General features: G+C 28.2%; 9 protein-coding genes across 9 annotated transcripts; 3 read left to right on the plus strand and 6 right to left on the minus strand.

Annotated features, from left to right (window-relative positions):
• Nucleotides 1-1,825: 1,825 nt before the first annotated feature.
• On the minus strand, nt 1,826-3,280 carry cand_034950 (uncharacterized protein; the record flags this gene model as incomplete). The annotated part of the gene is made up of 1 exon (XM_067213721.1): nt 1,826-3,280. One exon carries the CDS (start codon nt 3,278-3,280, stop codon nt 1,826-1,828), a length of 1,455 nt encoding a protein of 484 aa, XP_067070116.1.
• A 2,237-nt stretch (nt 3,281-5,517) lies between these two features.
• cand_034960 (uncharacterized protein) lies at nt 5,518-6,285 on the minus strand (the record flags this gene model as incomplete). The annotated part of the gene is made up of 1 exon (XM_067213722.1): nt 5,518-6,285. The coding sequence occupies one exon, from the start codon at nt 6,283-6,285 to the stop codon at nt 5,518-5,520; it is 768 nt and encodes a 255-aa protein (XP_067070117.1).
• Nucleotides 6,286-6,542: 257 nt separating this feature from the next.
• On the plus strand, nt 6,543-8,387 carry cand_034970 (uncharacterized protein; the record flags this gene model as incomplete). The annotated part of the gene is made up of 1 exon (XM_067213723.1): nt 6,543-8,387. The coding sequence occupies one exon, from the start codon at nt 6,543-6,545 to the stop codon at nt 8,385-8,387; it is 1,845 nt and encodes a 614-aa protein (XP_067070118.1).
• A 110-nt stretch (nt 8,388-8,497) lies between these two features.
• cand_034980 (phosphoglycerate mutase family protein) lies at nt 8,498-9,625 on the minus strand (the record flags this gene model as incomplete). The annotated part of the gene is made up of 1 exon (XM_067213724.1): nt 8,498-9,625. The coding sequence occupies one exon, from the start codon at nt 9,623-9,625 to the stop codon at nt 8,498-8,500; it is 1,128 nt and encodes a 375-aa protein (XP_067070119.1).
• A 409-nt stretch (nt 9,626-10,034) lies between these two features.
• cand_034990 (cytosol aminopeptidase protein) lies at nt 10,035-11,633 on the plus strand (the record flags this gene model as incomplete). The annotated part of the gene is made up of 1 exon (XM_067213725.1): nt 10,035-11,633. The coding sequence occupies one exon, from the start codon at nt 10,035-10,037 to the stop codon at nt 11,631-11,633; it is 1,599 nt and encodes a 532-aa protein (XP_067070120.1).
• A 2,088-nt stretch (nt 11,634-13,721) lies between these two features.
• Nucleotides 13,722-14,240, plus strand: cand_035000 (uncharacterized protein; the record flags this gene model as incomplete). The annotated part of the gene is made up of 1 exon (XM_067213726.1): nt 13,722-14,240. One exon carries the CDS (start codon nt 13,722-13,724, stop codon nt 14,238-14,240), a length of 519 nt encoding a protein of 172 aa, XP_067070121.1.
• Nucleotides 14,241-14,428: 188 nt separating this feature from the next.
• On the minus strand, nt 14,429-16,858 carry cand_035010 (DNA mismatch repair protein; the record flags this gene model as incomplete). Its single annotated transcript, XM_067213727.1, has 1 exon — nt 14,429-16,858. The coding sequence occupies one exon, from the start codon at nt 16,856-16,858 to the stop codon at nt 14,429-14,431; it is 2,430 nt and encodes an 809-aa protein (XP_067070122.1).
• A 390-nt stretch (nt 16,859-17,248) lies between these two features.
• cand_035020 (ubiquitin family protein) lies at nt 17,249-17,784 on the minus strand (the record flags this gene model as incomplete). Its single annotated transcript, XM_067213728.1, has 3 exons — nt 17,249-17,500; nt 17,552-17,577; nt 17,685-17,784. 3 exons carry the CDS (start codon nt 17,782-17,784, stop codon nt 17,249-17,251), a joined length of 378 nt encoding a protein of 125 aa, XP_067070123.1.
• Nucleotides 17,785-18,304: 520 nt separating this feature from the next.
• Nucleotides 18,305-21,570, minus strand: cand_035030 (uncharacterized protein; the record flags this gene model as incomplete). The annotated part of the gene is made up of 2 exons (XM_067213729.1): nt 18,305-18,393; nt 18,459-21,570. 2 exons carry the CDS (start codon nt 21,568-21,570, stop codon nt 18,305-18,307), a joined length of 3,201 nt encoding a protein of 1,066 aa, XP_067070124.1.
• Nucleotides 21,571-22,029: the final 459 nt, after the last annotated feature.

Here is a 22,029-nt window from a genome sequence, read left to right on the forward strand (position 1 = left end):
AAAGAAATTTCAGAAACAAAATTTTGAATAAGATTATATAAAATTATTGAATCTCCTAAACTCCTTTACTTAATAACACAAATAGGAGTATTAAATATTATTTAATAAGTGATATACCTATACTATAGGTGCACAAGATATCTAAAGATATACAAAGTCCTAAATAGATAAAAGCTCAGGACTGAAGAATGCAAATTTTAGATAAAGTTGGACTGTGTTGTCAATCACTATTTCTCTATAGTATAACTAAGGTATATATTTAAAAAATTTATACCTATGTAGTTTAACCAAAGTATCTTATGCTCAATATTACTTTTAATAACTTTTATTAGTATTGAATACAGGGAACCTCGACAATCCTATATATTATCCATCTATAAATAAAGATTTAGTGATTTATGAACACTTCTTTTACTTAATGTATTTAGAAAGTTCAAAGATTATAAACCAAAATATAAATACCCTACATTACAATAGTCAGATCAGACGATGCTCAGTTACCTTTATCTAGAGTAAAATAATGTATTAGTAGTAATAATAGACTTGTGATAATATATACTCAAAGGTTAATTACCGAATTCTTACTTTTAAAATTCGAGAAATTGAAATCAAGTAGGAAATTGACAGTATATAACAAATATTTATGACACACTTTGTATGCAATCCTCAGCTTCAAAACTAAAAGTATCTAGTTATCTTTATCCAGTGAGTTTGTCTGGTTGATATTGTGAATTTTATACAAGATTAATTATCTTGTTCCAAGCCCTAGAAAATTCAGGGTTTAACAACTATATAAAACTGTTTATCATATTACTAAATACACTAAGGTCGATTGTATATCCAAATTTTGACATTTATCTAGAACATGAATTTCCAATCATTATTTTTAATATACACTATATTATTGAGTTATATATATGAAGAACCCCAGAAAATTAAGTTATTTTAAAGGAAAATTATAAAAATAACTATACCTCTATCAATAACAATAGTAATTTTTATTTGATATGAAGAATAAACATTACTTTGGAGTACAAATATCCAATTACAATGTGAATTTATGCAAACATAGAGTTATTAACAAATGAATAACCATAAAATCATAAGGTTAAACCTCTTAATTTGGAGTAGTGTTTAACCATATCTCCAGCTATAACTCATTTGAGATGTTTGATGATGATTGAATGTTGAACTCTATCAATCTTGTTTCTAAAGCTTTTGAAAATTCAATTTGAAGAATTCACTTTGTAATTGTGATGGATCTATAAAGTTTCTAATGACAAAGATTGTAATTATGACTTAGGATATGGATAAATATATTTGCTGTGTTACTGATACACTCTATATATTTACAAATACCCAATTGAAAAAAATTCTATGTCTTGAAAAACATGCTATTAGTTCTAGTTTCCAATAAGCTTATTAGTAGTACTAAATATTGCAAACAAGTATACATTAAAAGACGTATATCCAATTAATTAAAACTGTTGCAATTTAAGTAGCTATATTTAAGTTCTAAGAATTAATCTTTGATTGTTTTTTGTAAGAGCTCTAGTGAGATCTGTTATAAAATTAGCAAAGAGAGAGGTATAAGAATTCCCAATTTAAACTGAGTAGTTATTTCATGCATTAGTCTACATTTATATTCACAAAGTTATAGCTGGAATACATATTTTGACAAATAGCTAGTAAACATTTACAAAAACTAGTTTTGCCTTAATAAGACAAAATAATTCATATGAATTCCCACTTAGTACAATTACATAGGGATGTAGCTTCTATAAAACGATATATTAAAGACAGATATGTAAGCCTTAATTTATGTTTATGAAGCAACTCCATTTGGATTATTTTGACTATTTTTTATGAAGTGCTTGACATTCTTCTTGTGAGAGTTACAAGAAAACAAGTTATTTTGTCTTGAGACATTATTAGTAGTACCAGAATTATTACAACCACTCATACAAGAAGAATTGGTAGGACTATTATTAAAACGTTGAAGTAACATGGGAGTTTGGTATTCATTTAGAAAAGCTTGGTTAGGTGCCCAACTTGGAATATTGTTAATATTCCCTGTATTGTTTAAGTTTGTAATTGGTAAATTAGTACCATTCGTACTTCCTTGAGTTGCATTAGAGCTCAGATTAGTATTGTTGCTGCAACTTAAAGACCTGTATGCCTTTAAGTGGTGGAGATATACCTGTTTAGCATAATCTGCTACAATGCGATCCCCAGTTTCATCTCGGTATTCACCACATTTAAAACATCTAAAGCGCCTTGGGAAGTTGACATTACTGCACTTCACACATGCCCAATTACCATTTTGACCTTTCATAGGGTTCACTCCACTAAAGGTAGTTGAGTTATTTTGGTTTAATGCTTGAGTTTGATGAGTATTATTAGGGGTCTTGCCACATAAAGGATCACCATATATTTTAAGAAATGACGAAGGATTTTTAAATTCATCAGGATGTGCCAGCATAGTTGGAGCTGCAAAATTTGGACCTCCAACACCAAGAGTACTTGGACTCCAGTTGCCTGAAGTTAATGAGTCCTTATTGTACTTAATACCCAAATTTGCTAAAGCACATTGGAGGATTTCTGTAGCAGCTTCTATAACATTTAAAGACTGGTTCTCCTTAACAAGATCGATTACCAATTTATCAGTAAGATCCTTTGCTTTGATCATAGTTAGTGAATTGAGATTGTTATTATTATTGCTTTCTCCACTATACTTTTCAGTAACTGTATTCACATCTTCAGAGCAATAGTCTGTAAGTTTAGATGAAGGTAGAAAGCACTCCCATGAGTTACTAGTCAAAGCTTCACTCAAATAATTCAATAGTGGTATATTAAAATCATTATTTATGTCTCCTGAATTAGAATCAACCCCAAATCCATTCAAAATAAAAGGATCTGAATTAGGAGGAGCTGGTAAAGCACATGAAGGAGAAGTTTCATCAACATTAGGTGTATAAGATGCTACAGTTGATCTAGTTGAAGAAACTGTACATCCAAGTGACTTAGGAGACGAGAATATATTCATACCCATAGTAATATTCTGTTCAAGTCTTGTACAGTTCTTATTAGCTCCTGATTGGTTAATATGATTATTATTCTGAGGAGTGTCAAGATTTGAGTTTTCAATCATACATGCCAACTCTCCAAAGTACTCACTATTATTATTGTATTCAATTTTTGATTTATTCGGATCGTAATCTAACCCAATTATACTTGGATGGGAGTACTGAGGTCTTGGTTTTGGAGTTGTAAATAACATTTCTCAATACAAATTCAATTATATTTCACTTATAAGATACAGTACCTGACTTTTCACCAACTTAATTAAAGGTCTATTAACTAACTTGCATTATATCAACAAAAAAAAATGAGTAAACGCAGCTAGCACTAATTGTGCATCACATGATTAATCAATGCAGTTATGAGGTACCGGATCACAAATTATAATACTGGCTAATTGGATTACAAGTATACCATGGCTGCACCCACCATATATGCTGACTAAACACTCCACATACTATTAATTAAACTATATTGGCTATTAGTTTTACTCCCGCAAGTTGCATCATAGGTCCCGTCTCGAGACGCCATTGACATTTCTATACCGGCATTGGGATAATTAATACATTGGAGCCTATATAAATAAGTAGGCGGGAGTGATATGTATAATTTCATTCAGCTAAAGAATAAATATTATAAATTTAATCAAATTTCGAAATTAAATTACTCTAAATATACTGAATATATCCTTAATCTCCCATACCAATTAGTAGTTCACAATAGAAATATCTCTAGAAGTAGGAATATGAGACTAATAAGTAACACATGTAGCCCGCACTAGTTCAATAATACAGAGAACTTAGGGAGTATGGAGTTTGAAATACAGATTAAATGAATTTAGGGTCTAAAAGTAGTAATAAATGTATATTGAGACAACTTATATCCATATATATTTATAAGTACTATGCAAGAAATATATGTATATTTGAGACAAAGGAGTACAATCTGCAGAACATTTGAGAAGTACTTACAAGATTCTATCCCAACAACATATATCAAGTGTATTGATGATTATTTCACAGAATTCAGCTCCTAAGACAAGGCAGTGAACTTCCACTATGAAGATATGCATATTCTCTCAAATTATATAAAGTGAATAATACTAAAGTGAGTCTAGGGATTTGAGCAAAAACTTCTAGTTATTACTTGCTTCTTCAGAATCAAAAGCTTTATAATAGTCATTTTATTAGCCTAAATTCCCTTAACTTAAAATTTAACAAAAATAATACTTGGATAATGAGATTGTGAAGATATTTTAAAGTTTGAATTTAATTTGATTGAAACAGGAAAAAAGTAACATGGATACAAAGATAATAGTGCCCAATAAAATACAAACTTGTCATTAAATTCCTAATTAAGCTCACTTAATAGAAAGAAAGTCAATTGTAAAAAAAAATAGCTCAAAATGTTCAATTAACAAGTTCAACATTTAAAAAGTGAACCATAATTTAATATATTTAGTACATTAGCCAACTTAAAATGTCTCTGCATTACCCAATACTATTAGATATCTTGAAAATTGCCAAAGTTATTGATAAATTTGTTACCAGACTACTAATTTATTAGTAAAAGTTATATAGAAAAACCAAATTATCTAATCTTCTACCTATTTTAGACAAGTTGTCAACTATTATTATATATGAATTTCATCTGATATATTTAGAAAATAAGTTTACTGTATACTTTAAATATTAAAATACTATCTATTATATAAAATGCAAATAACATTGAATTAATCAGAATCAATAATTTAAACAAAACTTGCTATTATTCCAATGTTGTATTTACATACTCATGAAAGTTTGATATATTTCCAAATTATCACCTTATTATATTAATATCAATTATTCAATTGCCAAATTCTTATTTTCTTGAAAAGAAAAGCCAGTAATTAATTCTAATTTTAAGAAGTCTAAACTCTATAAATACAACTTTCATCGATTCACTAAGAAACTTTAAATTCAATAATAATCTTATTTAATTTACAAAGGATCTAAAATATAATCATCATCGAGAGGTTCCAATCTTTGAAAATTTCTCATTTAAAACTTGATTATTTTAAGTCAATTTAATAATGCTATCTTACATTAAAAAAAAAAAAAATTTAAACCTAGATCAAAAATTCGTAACTTTAAGGTGTTTGAAATAATAGAAATAGACTAATCTATTATTATTTATATAACTGTTCCAAAAGTAAATACATGTAATCTATAATATTTAGGTGAGTAGTAGAATGTCAAACATATAATGATAGAGTCCAAAAGTATTTATCTCCCATATTGAAGGTATATACTTGATATCAATATCTAACTCATACCTTTACTTGGCCACTGCTCTTTTAGTAAGATATTTCTTATAAATTTAAACTTTATATAAAATAGTTTAAAGAAAATATTTATAATATATTAAATTTATATTTAATAAGACCAGCTTCAGTTAGAGAATACTCTGGATCTTCTTAGTCACACTTCTCCCCAAAAATCCCATCTCAAACTTTCTTGCATCTATACCTTCAGCTTTTTTAAGATCACACAACTGGAATGGAGCCATATTTCGTAAAACCTCATCAAATGACTTCTCATCCTGTTCTCTTCCATTCCATAAACACATCACTATATCTTCAGTACACAAGATCCCTATTTCTCCCAATTTATCTTCTACTAAGAGGTTGTCTGTAAGTAATACTTTGTCATTTCCAAGTTTTTCATTGCTTTTGAAAGCTCCCTTTGTATATATTAAATTCTTTAGTAACTGTAATGTTGGAAATCCATAAAATACAAAAGGCTTTACGCTTCGAATTAATTTCAAAGATTCTTGAGAATGACTCAAAATTATTGCAGAAAATTTAGAAACTAGGCCCATATTCTTCAGTATCTTAAATGAATTGACAGAACCACAACGTCTACTATTTCTTACAACTATCAGGAGATTTCTGCCATCACTTGTTTTAGGAGTTAAAAGAGGTTTCTTATTCATATTCCTTAATCTTCTCTTATCTAAGATATTATCCCTGGAGCTCTTCAAAATAGCTTTCAAGCTCTTTATAGGAGATTTATGAAGTTCCCTCTTCAATTTGCGTTTCTCTTCTCTAAATTTAGACATCCTATTACTCTCTGGAATTCTCCTTCGCCGAAGAACTGCTTCAGCTACTTTGAGAGTATCTCCCTCACTTCTAGGTCTTAATATATGACCTGTTTCAGACATTTATAGTTATTAATAATAGATTCAGTGCTATATACAATTTTAGCTCTAAATTCCGATAATTTTAATTACTGTATATAGGACGTAGAACCAAATATTGTCCAATCACGAGATATATAGCGCCTCTATAACGTCTGAGTCTTTGAAATTCGGTAACTGACTATTTACCTAATACTAGAAAGATCCTCTTAAATAGTAGCTTTTATACTTCTAACCAAAAAGAGGATTTATTATTTTATCAAATTCCTTGAGAAGCCAGGATGTCTTCTAAGGTAGCTAAAATCCAGACCTTGAAACGAGAGGTAGATCCAAAGGACAAAACATTTAGAGTAGCAAATGGATCACTGTTTCAGGCTATAGGAAGAGGAAAAAAGAATTCTGATTATGAACAGGTAATATATACTATGTGGTCCTTAATTAAGGACAGATTCCTGCAGGTATGTCGAAAACCAGTTTATTCTAGAGGGATCCAATCTATCTTAAAATGGGGTGATGACAAGTACAAGAATCTCATATTTGAAATTATTGAAGATCATGTAATTACATTGTGTATTGATAGTCACTCTTACAGAATTATTGAAAAACTTTTTACGTATGGAGATTCTGAGATACGTACCAAGATTCGGAATGTAATTTTGGAAAAGTCTGAACAAGTAGTATACTCTAAATTTGGATCTCGTGTCTTTAATCATGTATTTAGTGAGAAAAAGAATCTATCTGAATCTTATGAAATCCTAAAAAATAAATTTGTATATAAATTCTTGGGTACAAATTTGTCAAGGGTATATGATACTAAAAATACATTTAAGGATTTTGCAAAACCTTTTACTGATACCTTTGCAGCTATAATTCAGCCAGATGTTAAACTAAGTATATTAAGTAACTGTCAAAATGTAATTCAAAAGTATGTTGATAATGAGATTTTAGATAAAGCCTTTATTCATACTGTAATTTGGACTTATATTAGATGCTGCGTTCTATATTACAAGACGGATACAATTATTCCTCAAGAAGAAATTAATAGAGATAATTTACTAGTAAAAAGTTCTTTGAATGAAACAAATTCAGGTAAAAATAAGCTTCTTTGTTTAGATAATATAAGTGAAGAAGGAACTACAGTATTAACAAATCTATTAGAACAAATACTTGAAGGTTCATATCATTTACTGAGTACAAGAGAAGGCGTAAATTCACTCATTGTTTTATTAGGATTCGCAAAAGCTCAACAAAAGAAGAAATTACTTAAAAGTATTAAGAAAGATATTTTACAGTTAGCTGAAAATCCTATAGACTATGCATTATTACTGAGATTACTTGCTATAGTTGATGATACAAAAATACTGAAAGAAATTATTTGGAATTCACTAATTACTGATAACAACATTATCCCTAAGTTATTAAGTAATCCCTATACAAATAAGTTAGTATTGTATCCTTTAACTCGTGGAGAATCAAAGAGATTCTTCAATCAATATGAACTTTGGGTTATACAACTTAGAGCTCCTGCTACCTTGAAACTAGAGGTCACTAGAAAGGAGGAAATGCTTGTAACTTGCTTCCCTGCTTTAATTAATACACTTACTAAAAATGGAATAATGGAAAGTACATTACTAAATACAAATTCTAAGGATACACTTTTAGCTATAATATACACTATAATGAAATCTGAATTTTATATTAAGACATATTTGAATGATTTATTATTCCAGATTATCTCAGGTTTGAACAGTAACTATGATATATTGAAGGATAGCATTGGTCATAGAACAATTGTTGGGATTTTAAAGATATTAACAGAATTTATCAGAAATAACCATAATGATGAACTCATTAAAATTAATGAAGAATTTAAAACTAAGCTTTTTGAATTGATTATTTCAAAAGATATGAATGAATTTCTTTCAACTAAAGCTGTATTTATAATAGTGGAGATGATTGGAGAAAATTCGGAATTAGCAGACAATCAGAGGTGTCAAATATGGAGATTACGCATCAAAGATATCATATATCCCCAAATTAAACAAGTTCTACATACAATGAAAATGAACAAAGAAAATACTACAGGAATTGAATTACTAGAAAAGTATCTCCTAAAATCTCCATAAGACCGAAGTAATAGAAATTTAGAAACTCAAAAATAAATACTATCCTATCTTAGACATATTTAAGTCTACTTGATCTTCAAAGATCATAAAAAAGAACTTATTTAATTTATCTAATTCCTAGGTTCATTAGTATCACTGAAATCTTCATCTGAGATGGTATAGTTTGCATATAATTGGAAGTATTTATAAACAAAGGATTTAGCACTATTACTAACGAAACCTTCATTATTATATTCATCTGAATCAATATCTTGTGTATTCTCATCTGTACCGTCACTTGTATCTATAATGTGATCATCAATGCTACTCCTTAAATCACTACTTGTCTGAATCTTTGAAGGAAGAACATTATCAATTTCACTTAAAGTATTTTTGGGTAAAATCTGAGTAGGGGGAGATGATGGTGCACTCGGAATGTCCAATTCTTCTAATAAATCAACTGCAGGTGCATTAATTAATTGAGGTACTCGGTATATTATTTGTAGTAAGTCTTCATTAGTAAATGCTTGTCTTTGTATATATCTCCATGAATTTGAGGACAAAGACAGATCCCATGGACAAATTGATTTAACCCAATTGTAAGAAGATGTTATGCAACCTCTTACTGGATCTCTTCTAGTATACCAGACAATCTGACAATTATTAATTTTGCTCATCTTCGAATTCTTATCATTCCTATCTCTTTCTAGTAATGCTCTAAAACTCTTAATAACTCCACCATGACATACTATTATTACTCTCAATCCTGCACAATTTTGACTTAAATTCTCTAAAACACGCTCTGTTCTTAAACATAAATTAGCCAAAGATTCTCCACCAGATGGTTGCCAGTAGAATGCATCCCTCTGCTTCCTAATCATTTCATCAGAGTGTAAAGTAGCTCTTTCCTGGTGAGTTTTATTTGCCAAAATACCACGATCTCTTTCTCTTAAATATATATCTGTATTCCATAATGAATTGGGCAGTCCTAGCATAGCAGCAGTCTCCATAGCCCTAACATACTCAGAAGTAAAGTACTTGTCAAATGTAGCTCCAATATTTGTTCTTATATATTCACCAGCTATCCTAGCTTGAGTTCTACCTCTATCAGTTAATCTATACAAGCTATTATGTCTTCGTCTAAACTCATCCGTCCATTGTTGTAATTCACCTTGCCTTGCTAACCTTTGAGCGAGATTACCCTCACTTTGACCGTGACGAACTAGTACTAAATCTACCGGCATATTTCTATACATCATTTTGCCTAGCAGAAATGTAGAATTCTAGAGCCCCCCTCTTCTTTTTTTTTTATATAATTAAAGATATATCAAGTAAATTTAATAACTTAACATATCAGGAAAAATCAGAATTCCAAAAAAAAATCAAATGCAATAGAAGTTCTTTTTATATAAAGAAGTGATTTGAAGTTTAATGTTACAGATAATCCAAGAAGCTGCAATATGCTCCCATAATATTGTAGCACTTGCGGGGATCAAATCCCACTAAGTAGGATCTCATACTGCAATATACCCGCCCCCCATAATATTGTAGTACTCGCGGGAATCAAGTCCTACTAAGTAAGATCTCATACTGCAATACACTCAAAGTCTTATAGAGAACTAGCAAGGTTTACAATAAAACTTCATTTTGAACAATTAAATATTAAAAATGGAATCCTATTCTAAGAAAAGAGCTATTGGACATGACATTGATGGTATTCGACCTTCTAAAATCCCACTCTCAACCTTTCCAGAGGTTAATATTCAATTTTCACTAATTTCAAAGGAATTACCATTATCTGGAAAAAGTTGTTGTCTGGTTGTATGTATGCCTAGCTCTGGCTCTTTTGAATATCATCCAATTTTTGAATCTATAGATAAATATTTGGATGGAATTTTAAAGTCAAGTATTCAGAAAGCCATTGATGCAAACTTATTTACTTCTGAATGTTCAGCTATTTCAATAAATTTACCTCCTAGTATGCCATATGAATCATTAATTATTGTCTCTACTGGAACTAATTTGAATCTATCAGTAAATTTCTTTGTAAAACTATCTAACACCTTACAGAATCATATTTCTCAATATCATATAAATTCCGCAGTGATTGCTATACCATTTCAAACAAAATCAGGAATTCTTTTAAATTTCCTATCTGATTTAATATTTAAAACTATTGAAGATTGTCGTTTTAAGGGTATCCAATTCCATGCTAAAAATAAAAATAAAAAGTTTGAAGATATTCACTTGCTAGTAGATAATGAACAAATCCTAAGTGAATGTAATTCAAAGATTTCATCTATAACTGCTACTGCTACTGGATTACTATTTGCTAGAGATTTAGTCACAGCTCCTCCAAATTACTGTAATCCTGTTAATATGGCTCATGAAATTTTAGAAATGGCGAAAAAAGTAGGTCTATCACACAAAGTTTTAAATACTAAAGAATGTGAAGAATTAGGAATGGGAGCTTATATTGGTGTATTACAAGGTGGTAAATATCCTGCCCAATTTGTACATCTACATTATAAACCTGAAGGAACAATTCATCACAAGTTAGCCTTTGTTGGTAAAGGTATTACTATGGATACTGGGGGTTACAATCTTAAATCTCATCCTAATATCCAATATATGAAAAATGATATGGCAGGAGCTGCTGCTGTTTTTGGTTCTGCATATTCTATAGGATTAATTAAACCAAAATATGTAGAAATTCACTTTATTTCGGCAATATGTGAGAACTCAATTTCTCAAAATGCTTATCTTCCCGGCTGTGTTTTAACAGCTTCTAATGGGAAGACAATAGAAGTTGGAAACACAGATGCTGAAGGTAGACTCACTTTAGCAGATGCCCTGGTTTATTCATGCAATTTAGAAGTAGATAAAATTGTTGATTTAGCAACTTTAACTGGTCTTAGTATGAGCTTTTTTTCTGGAAAATATGCTTCTCTACTTGGAAATTCAGATGAATTTATCAGTACTATTGAAACATCTGGTCATCATGTTGGTGAGAAATTTTGCAAATTACCACTAGATACAGATTATAAGGAACATATAAAATCTAATATTGCTGATCTTAATAATATGTGTGGATCTGTAGCTGGAGTTATAACATCTACCTTATTTTTAAGTGAATTTATTCGTGAAGGTATTTCATATGCTCATATTGATATGGCTGGTTGTTCTGGGAAAGAGAATGTTAGTAATGGATTTGGAGTAAAGACACTTATTGAGTTAGCAATGAGGTATTCAAATAAAGAAATTTGAGTTATTTCTATGGTGTATATGAAATAAAAGGTATTAAGAAAAAAAAAAAAAAAAAAGAGAGAAGGGGGGAAGAGAAGAAAAGGGGAGAAGAATAAAGAGAAAAAAAAGAGAATAAAGAGAAAAAAAAAAGAAAAAAAAAAAGAAAAAAAAAAGGAAAAAAAGAAAAAAGAGAAATAGAGAGAGAAAAAAAAAGTAAAGAGAGAAGAAAAAGTAAAGAGAGAAAAAAAAGTAAAGAGAGAAAAAATAAAGAGAAAAGGAGAAAAAAAGAGAGAAATAAAGGAAGATAATATTAAGGTCTTTTAACTGAGACATGCACCCTGTTATACCCGCTTTATACCATTGGTGGTATGACGTCTTGTCGCTTTGTCTCCCCTGTTATATACATTTTGACTGTTAAAGAACTCACTTGGATTGATCCTCCCGGTTCTAAACCTTCAAGGAAGAATACCACTTTCTAATGTTATATATGACGATAATATTGTGGTATAGCCGTAAAATTATCTACCTTGTTACACACACGGTCTGAGAAGTGTTTTGGGAGCTATTATTTAATGAGATATTTATATTGATGTAATTTTCCACTTCTTATCAACTATAATTTCTAAGGATAAGGAGTAATATTAGCTGAGATTTGCTGTGTAATTATGATTATATTTAGTACTTTGTCCTACTATAGTTATATAGAGACTTGTTATTTTAGAATAGAATTTATTAATGACTTTGGATACTAACACCGAGGGAAGTTTACTCAAGTATATAATATTTATTTAGAAATTAAAGTAAATATTACAGAGAGAACAGAATATCATATTCTTTATACTTATGGATCACATAAATATCAACTTATAGTTGGGATATGTTATTAGATGTTATTAGTAAGCAAATTAACAATATAATATTATATTTGTAGAACAAGTCCTATTTTACTATTAATATTGCAATCATTTCTTAGTGCAAATTTTACAATGTTTCTATCACTTTGTTTATATTTTAACTCTAGAAATATTTATCATATCTGATATTACTTTATTCTCCGGTATTATAGCAATAATTTCTATATTCAAATATGAATAATATCAATATTTTTATTCTAAACCAATAAAATATCTCATTTTTTAAGTATATATTATCAAATTTATTTATATTAAGAATCAATAGAATTCTAATTTTAGATAATTTACCATTAAAAAAAACTTTATGTACTTATTTGAAATAATGAAGTAGTATTTATATGAACATAAACTATTAATAACCTAATATTAAACAATTATTACTTTTTAACAAAAATATATTTCAAATTTCACCTTATTTTTATTGTAAATATAGGTGATCATCTTTCTATAAACATATATATCTTATCTCAACAATTAAAATTATAATATTAACCCATTAATTACCTTATATATTAAACATAATTTGAAAATTTTGGTTGAATTATTAATTTTAATATCTATTACCAAATATTATAAGAATTATAAAATAGTGCCTGTATAAATACAATCATTTCTTACTTTAGTAACTTGATCTCTTGTTTAAATCATTTATTACAGTATATTACTATATAGAAATAATAAAAGTGGTTAATAACCTTTAGGTATACATTTTAATTATTAAAAAAAGATAAATAAATATTGATTGTATTTATTTGTTAATATCCAAAGTAATTTAAAAAAAAAAACTCATGCATGCATGCATGCATGCATTTTAGGTGATATTTATTTGTAATTATTTTGAATATTAACAAATAAATACAAATCAACGTTATTTAATAAGAAATTGAGTAAATTTTAATTTAGCTACTTTTTTTTTTTTATTTTATTAAGTAATAATTGCATTAATGTTTTATTTAAAAATTATAATAGAATAAAATATTTAGTAGAAGAAGAAGCAAAACAAGAAGTTTTAAGATGATAACTCAAAGATATATCGATAATATTTTTGATAATAAATTATTTTAGGTTGCTGCCACTTGTTAATAAGACCAGACTTGTGTGTCCCAATATCCCAAGAAAATGTCACCATAATACCAAGAAAATAAGTTTGCTTAGAAAATTCTTTGAATTTTGTTAGTAATTTCTAAATATTTATATGGAGGTCCGAGCAATACAAATATACAAACCAATAAATAAGAATGAAGTGAGATTAGTTTATAGGATTAAGCACTCTCCTGTATTAAGTGAGAATGGAAGACATCAAAAATCTTACTCTTTTAATAAATATGGAGAAACTAATGCATGGAATTTTGCAAGAGAAGTTTTTCAGTATATAAATAAACATAGAAAACTTCCACTTAATTTTAGTGATCCATGTAAATCAAAGTTTACAAAACGAAAGAGAAATGAAGAATCAATTCCAACCCCATCGAAATATGATACAACAAATTTTAAAAAGATAAATATGCAGTTAGAACATCATTATGAAATAAAAAAAGAACCAAAAATAAAAGAAATCAAAGAAGATATTGAAATAAATGGAGATAAATCAAATGAATCTGATCATTTGAATATATCAACAAAAGGTGAAGATGTTATACACTGTTTATATTTTCTTGCTAAAGCTGCTGTAGAAGTCATAGACAAAGAAGAAATAAACAAAAAATTATCGTAAAATTAATGATAAATAAGATTATAACAATAAAGTATTCATTAAGACATTTAATAGTACAAAATAATTTTAACCTTTGTAAAAAGAAAGGGCGAAAAAAAAAGTATCTTATTATTAAGTAACAATAGTATAACATTATTAGAGTTATAGAAGTATATTTGGTACAAAGTTTTGTTATGGATAATATATTTTTAGCATCTTTCAAAGACCTTGTATAACTTTTCCAAACTAGTTACACGTATAACTGTCGTACTATCAAGACTACTTGAAGGTATTACTAAACAATTATTACGCTTTATTGCTTGGAATAAATGTTCACTATTACATTCAGGACCAGAAATATAACATAAAGAAATTACTTTTACAATTTCTAATAAAGAATTTGCAAAGTTATCTAAATTTGATTCCAATATTTCAGGTTTTAGATTATTTTCTAAAATATTTTGATAAAGGTTGGATATACTATCATAAAATATATCTAATAGGGAAATTATTTGGTAGAGAGTATTTGGTAACATATCTATATTGGGTAAATAATCACCAAAACATAGTGGGAATGTTTCTAGTTGCATATTCTTAACATTAATATAAATCCCAAATATTGAAGAAATATAAGAAGAATAGTGATTCAATAAAATCACAGATTTTTCTAAATTAATTCGTAAATTTGAATTAGTATATTTACTAAATAAATTATCATGGTATTTGAACTGTGACTTAGAGTTATAATGGTTCTCCATAAGACTAAAAATCTCTCTTAAATCAATAGGAGGATTAAATCTTAATGTTGGAAGTCTCCCAAGTCTATCTATAATAGATTGAATAATAGCTAAGTTAGCCATCTTTTCTGTGTTTACCAGTAATAATTCATTTTCTGCCTGAACTAAGCATATAGGATGCTTAACTAACCCAATATAAATACTATTAGATAAAGATCTTGCCAAATCATCTTCTATTTTTTCAGAAATATTATTCCAATAATTTTTAATAATTCTTTGGGTTACAAGTTTTGTTTCATTATTATTCGAATTCTTATTTTCAGTACACCAATATAAAATATGAATATTTTGAGTACAAGATTTTATATCTATAAGATTTTTTATCTCTAACTTAAATGAGATTTCTTTATCTTGACTAATAGTTTCTTGAATTAAATTATTATTATTTGGAATTAATTGAGTAACTTGATTATGCAAGGAATTATGCAAAACTTTACAAGACGAAGATGAATAAGATGTTAGTTCTGTATCTATAAAATTATCAGTGTTCTTATTAATTATAATTTTTTTTGTTTTGTTTACAGACTCCTCATTAGTATCTTCCTGTGTTATAGAATCTTTATTAATCAAATTTGTTTGAATCCCTAAGCTTCCCTTATTTTCAAATGTTTCATCTATAGAGTATACTTTATATGCTGTTTTCATATTACTTTCTGAATTTGTAAATTCCTTTATAGAACATTGCTGAGAGTCAGTTCTTACCCTAGTAGGTCTATTTGAAGATTTATCAGGTTTTTTGACATCTGAAAATGAATTCAAGTCATTTACATTTAAAGATTTTGATGAACTAGTATCTTGTAAAGCTTTTATCATTCTATTTTGTATAACTTCAGCAATTAGGACATCATGAGTTAACTGGACTTTACTTTTAGTAGGATGTATATTTGGATCTATAGTTTCTGGAGGTACCTTTATTGAAATAAATACCCAATATTGTGCACCTGTATATTGGTAAGCCATATCTATTGCCTGCTTAATTGATGAACTAGAAACTAGTCTTTGATTTATAAATATTATCACTGTCGACTTTTTTGGACGATAATTAAGATTAGACATATATAAATCAATATTATATTTTGGAATTAGTGAATGTAATGAAAGTTCTTCACTTTTTACACCAGAGGAGTGGGAATTTATATTACTTGATATATTTAAATATATCAAATCTTTTGATAATTCTCTACCATATAGTAATTGGACTACATCTTCACGTTGCATATTATCTCCCCCTGGAGTTCTTAAATCCAAACAAGTATTCCCAAATTTCCTTACTGAAAATCCTACTTTATAAAATTCTATGCAATACTTTTGTACCAATTCTAAACACATAGAATATTCTTCAGAGGAAGATCCAAGTGACCTTAAACGAGCAGGCATATTGTAAAATAAATCAGAAAATTTAATTATTGTACCTCTTTGATTAGCTGCAACAGGAGTAATATCTGATACAATCTTTCCATCAATAAAAGAGGCTGTGAATGCACAAGATGAAGAATCTGTCATTGAAGTTATTGATAATCTTGATACATAACTAATACTGGCTAAAGCTTCACCACGAAAACCAAATGTCTTTAAAGAATCAATATCTGATAATAATCTTAATTTACTAGTTGTAAATCGTTCACATAGTAATGGGAAGTCTGCCTTGTCAATTCCATATCCATTATCAATTATTTGCAAACCTTTTAAACCTCCATGCTTAAGCTGTAAAGATATGCTAGATGACCCTGCATCCAAACTATTTTCTATTAACTCCTTTACAGCATGAGAAGGACGTACAACAACCTCCCCAGCAGCTATTCTGGCGATAACTTCATCTGGTAGGCGTTTAATTCGATTCATTTGTGAAATAGAACACTATAACTATTACCTAATATAAAGCGCGACCCTTTTTAGCTAAATATATCTAAAACATCTAAAATTAGTACAAGATATACAATTAATCATTCTATGAGTGATATAAAATTTTATAACCGTGATTATATGACTGTATATGATATATAACTGTGGAATTATGCACTATATCGTACTGTAGAAAGTAATTGTACTATTTGCAATGATGGAATCTTGTAAAGTGAGTTGAATTGGAACTCTAATCAAGGAAGAAACCTATGTTCTTTCCTATAATATTCAACCTCACTTTTCCAACGTAATTGATTACATCACAATATGGATAATTTAAAAACAAAGGGAACAAAAAACTTGATTCTCTAATGCTCTTGATTCCAATATTTAATTGCAAGAACCACCTCTTAAACGTAAAACTAAATGAAGAGTTGATTCCTTCTGAATATTATAATCAGATAAAGTCCGACCATCCTCAAGTTGTTTCCCAGCAAAAATTAATCTTTGTTGATCAGGTGGAATCCCTTCTTTATCTTGAATTTTAGCCTTTACATTTTCAATAGTATCAGATGGTTCAACTTCAAGTGTTATTGTTTTACCCGTTAAAGTCTTCACAAAAATCTGCATAATTAATAGGATCTAAAAAGGAGAAGAAAAAAAAAAAAAAGAAATAAGTATAAAAGTAATAACTAAGAACAACTCCGAAATGACCACTTCTCTAAAAAAAAGAAAATGTACAACTTAGCCCAATTATTTGAGAATAGAAAGTATGACTAAGTATGACTGACTAAGTATGACTAAATAAGTATCTCAGTATAAATACTTAATGAATTTAAATGTATCCCAATGCCTAACAATATACAATTCAGAAACCCCACTCCATCTTCAAAATCCAATTTACAATCATCCAAAATATGACACATCTAAATCTATAAATATGCCCTCCTAAAGAATTTCCCATACCTAATATTAATATATATAATCCATAACCTTGTTATATTCAAACAAACTGCCAAAGATAGTACAACGATTGGACTATAATGATGTTTATAATAGGTATACAGAGCTGCAAAACCGTTATAAAATTCTCCATCCAAGTAGTACATCCCCCGCAATGTATATGATCAATTCGGTATAATCTATTAACTTACACAATCGCAATTAGAAATATAATTTAGCTCCTTATTTTATAGAAAAATAAATACAAATGTAAAACGAAGGGTTTTGAATTTATTTCCCTCGACATAGACATTGTGGGTGTTTGGGGCGGTAAAATTGTGGCGGGAATTTTTGCATGGCCTCGACTCTTTGAGTAAAAGAAATCTCGCTAATTTGTTAATATTAAAAGATTATATTCAAATTTATGTCTTAATTTAACTATGTGATGTCAGATTTTGACACCAAATGTCCTAAAGAGAAAAAAAGAGATATATTCTATTCATTTTAACTAGTTGATATTTTATATATTTCAGTAGATCCCGCACCACCGGTTATACACAATAATTTAAAGTCTGGCGAAAGTCTAATAGAGGCTATAGAAATTAAATAGAAAAGTCTAAATTTACTTTAAGTACATATTTATGTAACTTCCACTTACCTATATCCCATATTGATATTGAGAGGTCCATAACTTTAATAATACAATCATTTTTGTCTATACGATAAATAAGGAGCTTCTGATCCCATCCTATAGTATAAATTAATCGATTATCTTGATCATAACAACAATCCCTTATGGATGATAAGTGATCATTATGTAATATTTCAAAGATTTTTCCATTTGTTGAGGCTATATTTAAACATTGATCATGTCCAACAGAAGCAAATATAACACCCACGTCCTCAGAATATCTAATTATTGAAATTCCATTAACACCAGAAGAATGAAAAGATAAATCTTTAATATCATGTAAATTTATAGACGAATCTTGAAAGCTAACTTCAAATACTTTTAAAGAACCATTTGTCAATCCAACTAATACAATAGGATTTTTAGTAGTCCATATACATCTGATTGATAAAGGAACAAAGTCTAATTTTAAAGGATCATTTTCAAGTTCTAAATTAGTAAAATAATTTTCTTTAAAATTATATTTGAACTTGAATATTATTATTTCTCCTTTACTTGAACCAACAAAAATATAACACGATATAATGATGTGTTCTTTATCCCAATAATATAATATATCCAAACAGATGTATCTGCAATGAGACTTAGTATGATCATTATCACATATTGTATGATCTAAATTTGAAAATAGTTGCACTATATTTATTTCTGAAGATTTATTTGTTTTTAATATATAATCATAGTTCGAATATGTAACTTTGTATATATTTAACATTTGTTTTATTCCAACAACTATAAGTAAATATATATTATCAGAAATTTTGAAAACTTTTATATCTCTTAAAGGATGCAACATTCTTATAGATTTACATATTTTAAAATTATCATCTGAATAAGAACTATTTTGATTTACTTTGTATATACGGAGATAGTGATCTTCACCACCAAGAGCTAAAATATCTGAAGAGATCCAACAAGAAGAGTATAACTCTCTTGAAATTGGATTCGAATTTAATTGTAAGCTAATAGATAAGATAGATGAATCTATATATTTTAATTTTTTTAAGTCAATAATTAACATGTTGATAGAAGGTTTACAACACCAAACCATTATAAACCATAAACTAGTATCTTGTAACAAAAACTTAGTATAAAAAGATCTTTTAATTCCTCCAAAATTTTGCTTTAAAATTAGCTGAAAAGAAGAAGATGTAGGTTCATCAGAGGAAAATAACATAAGGCTATGTTTAAGAGCTCCAATTACAAAGCACCCATAAGATTCTGATTGAAAACAATCAATGATACATTCACAGGGACTTTTCCATTTATGAATCCATTTAATGGATATATTTGGTTGATTTGAGGTGATATCTACAATATATTCTATAATTTTCCCATCCTGTCCTGTTGTTCTAAGAGAATTATTATTTAGCCATTTAATCGAGGATATATTCCCCTTGTGACATTGATACTGAATATTTAATAAATTAACACTCATATCCTCAAGTTTTATTCTTAGAAGATAGAAATGTCCTAGTACAGTACCTAAGGCTAATATAATAGTATTAGAATTGTAAACAGAATCAACACATTTTATTTCTCCATATTTAGATAACATACTAGTATCTAAAATTTTTGATTGATATTCTATATTTTTATAAATATATGAAAGTCCTATATTACCTTCTGAATCGGAGGCAATAATAATATAGCTTGAATCTTTAAGAACTGCAATAATATGAGAATAAACTACATTTTGAATCCATCCAATGTGTTCAAAATATAATATAGAAGTAATTGTACATGTGATATCATCAAATTTAAAAAAAAATATTCCTCCTTTAGGGGATCCCATACAAATATTAGTACCTGACCCATATAATGAATAAATATATTTAGGGACATGTGCTATAGGTAATGTATTCCAATTTGAAACATCATTATACTTCTTGAATCCATAATAAATTTCTCCTTGTCTAGTTACTGCAATTAATGCCCTAGTATTTATGAAATGAATCCCTTGAAACCAATATTTATCACTATTATATGGTTTAATTGTATAATATCCATAATTATTTTCTTTTTTAGGAATTTTTGTTAAATTTATCTGATTTAAATTTAAAGACCAAATTTTCAAATCTCCTCCTTCACTACCCGTAATAAATCCACAACTTTTTTTGTCACTGCACTTTATATCTCTAATAGCTATACATCTTCCTCCACGTCCTTGATGTACCTTATACCATTGTTCTAAAGGTTTTATTTTACATAAAGAATCTAATTTCATTTGTTTTATAACCCAAATACATAAATCTCCATCTTCAGAAGTAGATACAATGTATTCATTTTCCCATGAACACTCAACAGTCCAAATTCTGGCATTATGCCCTAATAGAATTGCAATATTTCTGAAATTTGATTTCTTATTGTCAATTAATTCTTGCCTATACCAAATTCGAATTTCTCTATCATCTGAACAAGAAATAATTTTATTAGTACAAGGAGAAGCTGTTACACAATAAATTACTCCTCTATGGCCAGTCAGACATTGTGATAAATTTATCTGGGTATGTTGTTTTTTATATGTAAAATCAATATCCCAAATTAAAATTGTACTAAAAGCTGAACCCCCAATAATCATAACAGAATCTGAATGATTTTTTTTAGGAATAATTTTCATACAATAGAGTATGGGGCACTCTTCTAGAAAAAACTCTGTTATTATCTCACAACCATTTGAAATATCACAAAGTTGTAAATTTCCAGAAGCACACCCAATTAACCACTTTTGATCTCTAATATAAAAACATGCTAAAATACGATCTTTTAATAATAAACGATGAATTGCAACCATTCTTGTATCCTTTTGACCATTTTGAGATGTTTTTGATATTATTTTAGCCCATAAAACACCTCCTATTCCATAAGCTACAAAATTACTGTTATTTCCATATTCAGTAGATATTCCATATACATGGTGAACTTCATGATATATTAAACAAGGACAAATATTTACTAAAAGATTATTATAAAGACGAATTTCATTTCCAAATCCTACTATAATAAGCGTTTCATCATATAATACGATTTGTATAATAGAATTTATTGGTTTTAATGATCCCAAAAGTTCTAACTTCATTTTTGCAGTTTTATAGAAATAAATTGAAGAATTCAGTATAGACCATGTCGTTTTATGAAATGATTTTTTTAAAGTAAATTTAAGACATGACATTCAGGAACTGGACGCGTTTTCAAAAGACTTAAATATAAAAGTATAATACTATAATAGGAGTAATTACTAGTATCTTGTTAGTTTTTTAAGTAATTTCCCAGATTATAATATAACTTCTATATAGAGTTCCTGATGGGAATGTATATAAGGTTTTATTTAAACTATTATATATTATACTTAGAAATTGTTAGGGTTTTTAGGAAGGTATTAAAGATTATATTTTAAGTAGCTATTTTATTGAGTATATCAGGGTAAAGAGAAAAAAAAAAAATCGGTTATACCTATCGGCTCATGAAACCAGCCTTACGCAGGGGTTTGCTAATCTTCTCTGTTTTTAAAGCCAATTTTAGAATTTGGACTCACCCG

The sequence above is a fragment of the Cryptosporidium andersoni genome (assembly GCF_001865355.1).
Source record: "Cryptosporidium andersoni isolate 30847 chromosome Unknown contig_39, whole genome shotgun sequence".
NCBI classification, from domain to species: Eukaryota; Apicomplexa; class Conoidasida; order Eucoccidiorida; family Cryptosporidiidae; genus Cryptosporidium; species Cryptosporidium andersoni.